The 8,704-nt window shown below is 32.0% G+C and overlaps 1 protein-coding gene across 1 annotated transcript; it reads left to right on the forward strand.

Moving 5' to 3' along the window:
• Window positions 1-5,577: 5,577 nt before the first annotated feature.
• Window positions 5,578-7,186, forward strand: LOC132059408 (alkane hydroxylase MAH1-like). Its single transcript, XM_059452017.1, has one exon. It carries the CDS (start codon window positions 5,590-5,592, stop codon window positions 7,114-7,116), a length of 1,527 nt encoding a protein of 508 aa, XP_059308000.1. The 5' UTR covers window positions 5,578-5,589; the 3' UTR covers window positions 7,117-7,186.
• The last annotated feature ends 1,518 nt before the right edge of the window (window positions 7,187-8,704 follow it).

Consider the following 8,704-nt stretch of genomic DNA (forward strand, 5'->3'; position numbering starts at 1 on the left):
GATAGGTAATTCTTTCCGGAGATATCAAGTGCCACAAACTCAAGCTTCGACAAATTCGACATGATGATCAAAACTATCATAAAAGTATTTGAGTTAGAAATAATAAAATAAAATAATCTCAAAACAGTAGCCTTGTTTCGACAAAACAATACCTATTTTTCACAAAACCCTTTTTCACAAAGAACAGTACATTATTTCTGACAACAACATAACTCTTTCACAAAAACAATACTTAACAAACAATACGTTTTTTCCCACAAACTTTTAGTCAGTATGATCCAATCGAATTAACAGTAACGTGAAGTCATGGTCTTATTAAAAGAACAATTAATTCACAACCATCAACCAATATAAATTTAAAGCATTGTTTTATAAAAAATACCATATTAACGTTGTTAAGTGTTAAATGTTTACTATTATTAAATGTTTACTATATTAAATGTTTACTATTATAGCACATAAAATAAGTTCATCATTGCATGAGAAAAGTAAAGGCAAATTGGCAGCTAGCGGAATATTAACCGACAGACCAAATGTATGGTAGTAAAATATTTGCACAAAACAGAATTAGCAGACGACTTAGAAATTAATCAACTTTCTGTTTGCATAACCTATATCGGAAGGATGGTAAAAACGCATACCAGATGAAAGAGTAAACTCCACTTGTAACGGCGATAGTGAAGTTAGAGACTCGTCTGATAACATGTTGCAAAACTAAGCTAAAAATAAAATATATATTAGAACAAGAAAAACAATATAGAATGAAGCTATGTAAAGATGACTTTCTTCTTTATTTCAAGTGTGTAGTACATCACATATCATACCTCTATTTATACTACTACATAGAGAGGGGGTTACAAGATTGTCTCAAATATGGCATTAACCCCTTGAGAAGGTGGGAAAAAATATGTGGTTGTGGGAGATGAATGAGGGAGTAGTGGAGGTGTGATATAACTACACATAAAGGTGCACATAATGGTGAATTAACTCCTAGAAGTTATGGACATCCACATTATCATATTTACAACACTCCCCCTTGGATGTCCGATAATGTGCCTCTACGCATTATAGTGGTATTAAATGTGAATGATTGGTCCTCAACATCATTAGAGGTAACAGAAAAAGAAAATAAAAGATATCAAACTCAGATTGTTTTCATATGGAATGTACCAGTAAATGTCATTGTTAATTTATAAGCAAAGTACAAATTACAAATTACAAATTACAAAAGAAAATCTTGTTTATAAGCAAAGTACGTACAACAAAAAATCATTGTTTATAAGCAAAGAACAAAAAAACAAATAATTAAAACAAATAAAAATAAGCGCAAAGTACCGGAGAAGATTAATGTGTAGGGGTGGCAGTGAGGCGGGGTGGGGCGGTTGCAGTGCGGGTTTAGCTTTAACCCGCAGAGACTTCAACCCGCACCGCAAAGTTAAATTTATATTTTCAAACCGCCCCGCATTAAAAAAAATCAGCACTTACTTGAACATTAGATTTTAGTAAAAACTGTTAGATTTCTTTCAGTAAATAAATCAGTTTGGAAAAAAGAAACTGAAGATAGAGAAATAGTATGGTACAATAATTTTCATCTTTTTTTTTTTTTTTTTTTTTTTCATCTTTGGAGCTTTACGAAATAGGGGTGATGACAGTAATTAAAACTTACAAAATGAAAGAGTCGTTGTTACGAAAGAAGAAAAACTGCAAGCTTTATCTTAACATGATGAATCTTGAATTACTAAATTTAAATACTAAATGATTGTTTTAGTGAAATGAATCCTTAACCCATGAGATAAATAAATTTATCATTGAAGTGAAATAAGTTTGCTTCAGATTTTTTTTTTTTTCCCTTCTACTATGGACTGTATTGGAGATTCGAAATGAAGTTATGATTTTGGTTTTCAAAGTTGTAAACAGAAACGATCAGATATCAAAATAAGTCTGTAAAACTTACCCCAAACCCGCAACCGTTAGATTTTTATGAAAAAAAATAATTGAACTTGCCCTACCCTGCGTTCACCTAAACCCGCCCGGCCCCGTTGCCATCCCTATTAATGTGGTTGAGTACATTGACGTCGAACTCAGACAAATCTCTCTACCAGTTCTAGGTAGTAGGTACATTAATTAAACTTTAGTGAAGATCTATATTGGCACGTTAGCCATCAACAAGTTGTAATTTAACTGATTAATTAAAACTTGAGCATTTATGTTGAAAATATTAGGAGTGCGGATTATCTTCCTTTCTAGGCCAACCATATTCATAACTCACTCTTTTAGACTTTTACCAACTAATAATATTAGAAAGGAATCACATCCATTAAGGTATTTGGTCCAATTCTTCCTAAAACATAATTTCTTATTATATATTTTTGGTTTACAAATTGTGTATGTTATAACTCTACAGTGTCTACATTGTTTAATGTGTTGGATTTAATTTCTAATATTCACATTCATTTACATTATTTCGAAAAAAAAAAATTAAGTTATATGAGGTGACAGTTTAAAAGAAGTTATTTTTATGAACTTACCTAACTTGAACATACCACAAGTATATCCTATTGAACATTAATATCATGGACATGTTCGTTATTCTACAAGGCAGCCTATTTCCTAATCCAACTAATTGCCAACTAATATTTGGAATGTGGATCATCTCCTTGTCTGTAACAACAATTAAGCAATACTTTTTCACCTATCAAAGGTTTTAATTGCTTTGGTATTTCACTATTAATTTAATATGCCATGAAAAATCAATTGTGCAAACTCAGCATGTTGGCTAAATGTTTCAATAAAGATTTAGCCAAAATCTAAACTTAATTAGTGGTGCTCTACTATTTGATTTATGTTAAAACACCTGAAATTCTTACATTTCTGAACCAAGTGTGTGTTTCTAATGTTTAAAGAATGCTATAAAGAAGGATACAATATTTTCTTTAAGCCTCATAACTTCAAGATATTTCTAGGTATTATTAATAGTATATAGACAAATCCTTTTTTATTAATTTACAATTGAATCAATCTTTTTTAATTAATTTATAAAATGACAAGGTAAAATTTTAGTTTATTCATCCAAAGAAACTTCCCCATTAACTAAGGAAAACGTGCAGTTAAACCATATATAATGTTGAAACGTTAATCATGTTACTTGCAAGGTCAAGCTTGTTCTTCTCTAACCCAACTAATTTCCAACTTGTGGGAAACCCTCTTAAATTCCAAAGAAAGAAGTTTGGGTCTAAAATTGAATTATTGAAACTTTCTAGAGAAGTCAAAAGTGATCAGTGATTCAACGAAGAGTTCGCCCAAACTTATGGTCAAAAAATAGAGTGTTAATGACATAATTTTTTAACAAAAATTAATATCAATTTAGTTTTACTAGAAGAAAACACACTAAAATCTAACAACCCAAAAAACCATTAATGAATTTCGTTCAATGTATAGAGAACTCTACTGACCTCATCTCTATGGATCATGTCACCAATTAGACGTTTATATTCAAACTTTTAAAAAAGAAATTTGATACCTGTAAATCCTCCTTTATATTCATCTCTTCACCTTTTCTATGAACATCAATTTATTGCCAAAGAAAAGTTATATACATTATTAAAACAAAAAGGACAATAATCGTAGGATTGCTTATTTACAACTTTAATATCTTGAATGACTAGAGTATTTTCTTTTTAAGGTTTTAACATAAACTTAAAACAAATCATTTACCCGAGTTATGCACTGAAAGATATATAACAAGTACATATGCTTATATCATTCAAAAATTACCTAAAAAGTGTCATATAACCTTAGGATATAGATATCTCAATAGAGCATAACTTTAGGGACATTAAGGTGCCAAAAATATACGTTCGACTTTCTAGAATTTGTCCTATAAAACGGATAGAGGCAATGCTATTCTCACCAATTGTTATTTATTTATAATTTGTGGTGTCGATTCAATTTATAATACGTCGCATCTGTTGGGTGTGCAACAAAGTACTACATTGGTAGCTGAAAAGAAGAAGGAGCTACTTATAAGGAGTTGAATACTTTTAATGATGTGAGGTATTTTGGAGAAAACCGTGCGGGCTTGGCCCAAAGCGGATAATATCACATCATGTTAAGAGTATCTTTAAGCCGTTTAACCCAACAGCATCCCCACCTGCTATTTTTATTCATCAAGACTTATTCAGATGAAACAAATTAATCTTACGCCGTTTTACCTTTGTCATGATTTGAACATTGGTCTCTCACGTTAAGTAGATTAAAACATTTAAGAAGTGAAAAATCCTAAAAAACCCGATACTTTAATTTAGCGAAAATTCAATATTTGCAAGAGTGACGATTCTCAGGGTCTCAGCTTCATGCCACAAACTAACAACTAAGAAAATTAATCCTGTGCATGTTAGCATGTACTGAATTAAATTACAAACTTACTGAGCTCACAATATATGTCACGCCAGATGAAAGCACATAGTTTCTAGCCAATATTTTTCATTTTTATTTTCATTGTTTCCTATTTTTCTGCTTCTTTTGTTTTGTTTACAGTTTCCTTTATTTTTATTTTTGTTTCTTGGTTTGTTGTTTTATTTTTTCTTGTTCAATTTCTCTGTTCCTTTTTTTTGTTTCTCTTTTTCTCATTTTGGATATTGGACAATATCACAATTATTAGAACTGAGATGTATATATTCATTTACAATAAATTTATATATATAAATTATAAATGACAACGACAATTTCCTTCTTTTAATTTTCTTTTGTTTGATATTTGACATTTAAACCTATGTCATCAAGGGCGGCGCTAGCATTTGGACTCGGGTTCGGCAAAACCTAGTAGGTTTGGCCCAGATCCTGTATTTCTATTAAAAATTTCACTTAATATGTATAAATAATTTATTAAGAACTCAATAACTTTTTCTTTTTAGAATTTAAAATTCATAAATTCAAAATCCTATCTGTATATCATACATTTAGCTATACCATATTCATTGAGGCCACCTCACATTTTAAGCTAAGATCATAGGAATGAAACAAATATTGAGTTCATACGAAGAAAAAAATGAAGTAATACATTAGATAAATGAAGTTTGTTCTTTTACTAAACGCAATGGACATGATGTGTTTTTCTAGTTTCTTGGTAAGAAAAGGACAACGTAACAAATAAATGTGCATGTCGGCGTGACAGGTCAAGTAATTTAATTGATGCATTTGAACTTATTCTTTTCCAATTCAAACCTAGGTATCCTCGAAAGATTAATTTACTCTTATATAGGAATAGTGTAATGATATTTTACATCATCATGCGGCGTAATTTAACTTGTTATCAAAGGTTATTTGGCTTATATTTTTCAAGTTTTTAATTCATTTATTATAGGTAGTGTACATGTTATTACTTTATAAATAACCAGATAATGTAAAAAGATGAATTTACACTGTTAGTGTATAGAAATTAATTAACATTAACTACCAATAATATTTTATTTTTTTAGAAACTTTTCTTTTGGTGGTTAAAGGAAGCTAAATTAACCATTTCCCCTCTATATATACTAGCCGTTCTCCCCAGTTTGAAATCCATCAAGCAAGCAAGCAACAAAAATAAAAATGGCAATAATAGGATTAGGTTACATTGAAATTTTCCTAGCAATACTATGTTTTTTCTTGTTTCATGCCCTGAAGGATGCAAAGGGATTCCCCATAAACTGGCCAATTTTTGGTATGTTACCAGGTACCCTTTGTCACATAAAACATATTCATGAAAGGGTCACCATGACCATGAGGATATCAGGGGGCACTTTTTTATTTAAAGGTCCCTTGTTTGCAAACATGGACATGATAGCATCTGCTGATCCAGCAAATGTTCACTACATCATGAGTGAAAATTTCATGAATTTCCCAAAAGGACCAAAATTCAGGGAGATATTTGATGTTTTGGGAGATGGAATTTTTAACGCGGACTTGGATTTGTGGAAGGTCCAAAGGAAGACGGCTCGTACTTTGATCACTCACCAACAGTTTTACAAATTTCTAGTCAAGACTAGTCGCGAAAAAGTGGAGAAAGGGCTTATTCCAGTTCTTGATCATGTTTGTCACAAAAGTGTCATAGTGGACTTGCAAGATTTATTTCAAAGGTTCACTTTTGATACTACTTGTATATTGGTCACTGGATATGATCCTGGGTGTGTATCTATTGATTTCCCTGATGTTCCCTTCTCTAAAGCCATGGATGATGCTGAAGAAGTGATTCTCGCTAGACATGTCATACCTGGGGTAATATGGAGGCTACAAAAATGGCTTGGAATTGGAGAAGAAAAGAAGTTGATTAAGGCTGTAGAAACGATGGATAATGTTATAGGCAGCTACATATCCAAAAAGCGCGATAAGTTGAAAAAAATGGAACCTGACTTGAAAGAGGACGATGAGGGGTTTGATCTTCTGACCTTTTATCTCAAAGAAGGTCAAAATTTGGGAGTGAATTGTGATGATAGGTTCTTGAGGGATACCATCTTGAACCTCATGATCGCGGGGCGTGACACGACTAGCTCAGCCCTCACATGGTTCATATGGCTTGTGACAAAAAATCCAGAAGTAGAGAAGAAATTAAGGGAAGAAATCAATTCAATTATCCCCAAAGAAGAAGCAGGAAAATGGAGGCTCTTCAATGTGAATGAATTGAACAAATTGGTTTATTTGCATGGTGCATTATGTGATTCACTAAGGCTATATCCACCTGTTCCATTCCAACACAAAGAACCACTTCAAGAAGATATTCTCCCAAGTGGTCATAAAGTTCATCCAAAGATGAAGATTCTGTTTTCAATGTATGCAATGGCGAGAATGGAGTCAATTTGGGGAGAAGATTGTTTAGAATTCAAGCCAGAGAGATGGATTTCAGAGAGAGGAACGATTAAGCATGAGCCTTCGTATAAATTCTTGGCTTTCAATGCAGGGCCAAGGACTTGTTTAGGGAAAGAAGTGGCTTTCACTCAAATGAAGGCTGTGGCTGCTACTATCATCCATAATTACCAAGTTGAACTTGTGGAAGGACACCCTATTGAACCTAATGCTTCTATTATTCTCTATATGAGACATGGTTTTAAAGTTGGGATTAGTAGGAGATGGCCTCAGTGACAGTATCTTGCGTCAAATTTATCTCCATGGTTTTAAAGTTAGGATTAGTAGGAGATGGCCTCAGTGACAGTACTGTCTTGTGTCAAATTTATGTCTGTTTGTGTTACGTACTGTATGTTATTTTGTTTACTCCAATGAATAAAACATGTAAAACTTCTTACAAAGATTGATGTTCTTTAACTGTGAAACAATTTGGGCTTCTCACCAAACCCTTAATACAATTAGTGGAGCATGTCAAGTTTTTTAAAGTTTGCGATGCTTGTATATGTCTATCAATTACGTACCATAGCATTATATCCCCATTGTGTAAGAACAAACTTATCAAACGTCTAAAATCATTGACCATTTAATCCAAATCTCAAGGTAATAAGTGGAGTTAATGTTATACAATACGTTTATAAACTTTTAGGGTATCATGGGACATGGGTTATGTTTTGAACTTAATTATATTTTTGTTTTCCTTCCACATACTCCCTCTGTCCCAAAAAGATTGTCCTCCTTTCATTTTTAGTTTGTCCCAAAAAAGATTGCCCTAAAAAACATATTTAAACAATTTAACTTTATGAGATGATTTACGTACCACACAAATGTCTAAGGCTTGTTTTAGACCACACATTTCAAAAATCTTCTTTTGTTTCTTAAATTTTGTGTCAAGTCAAAAGAGGACAATCTTTTGGGACGGAGGGAGTATATATTATGAACTAGTTGTATATATTATGAACTAGTTGTATGATATTGATTCTACTTTTTCATCTAAAAATACTTTTTCATTTATTTGGGTGACCATGGTTGAATACACTCGAGGTCATATGAAAAATTTGAGGAAGTCTGAAGGTGATTTAGATTGGCTTGGAGTTAAAACCATAACCGAAATCGTCTCTGCGACAATGTATATGTATATCGTGTATATCAGACACATAATTTTATGAATATACATAGATATACATGCAATGCACAAATATACATGAAAAAGATATATATCCAAGGGGATATTAAATGATACATACCACATAAAACTTCATTTTTCACCATTTTCACACAATCTATGTCGCACCAACACACCACAAAACGATCCTAGCCACAGTCAGTTCACCATAATAATACAAAAAATCATTCTAATCCAACAAAAAGAAATTGATTGAAGAAGAGATCTAGAGAAGGTTTTTTTTTAAATTCGTCAATGGTTCTGGAAAAAAAAACATTTCAATCAAAGAAGAAAAAAACGACAAGGGTAGAAAAAATCGAGAGAAGGTCGTATCATGTTTTCCTATTAAAAAGCAATATCTCCCCTTTCCTCACCAAAACACCGATCACACGTTGTAATAAAAAGCAATCCTTGAATTAATTTTACACCCAATTTTCGAGCATTTAACTCAAGTTGTTGGTGGCGTTTGTCGGCCGGAGCTTGGGCCGATAGGCTTCGACGTATCCAAATCTAAGAACCTAATTTTTTAGGAGCCCAAGAGATAATATGTTTTTATTTTTTATTTTTAAAAAAGACAGCCTCAATCCATTCTAAGCTCCCGTTATGTATGTTTTTTTTTTTATTTTTATATATAAATAATAGGTTATAGTTTGTAAAATCTTT

The sequence above is a fragment of the Lycium ferocissimum genome, chromosome 6 (genome assembly GCF_029784015.1).
Source record: "Lycium ferocissimum isolate CSIRO_LF1 chromosome 6, AGI_CSIRO_Lferr_CH_V1, whole genome shotgun sequence".
Taxonomy (NCBI): Eukaryota; Viridiplantae; Streptophyta; class Magnoliopsida; order Solanales; family Solanaceae; genus Lycium; species Lycium ferocissimum.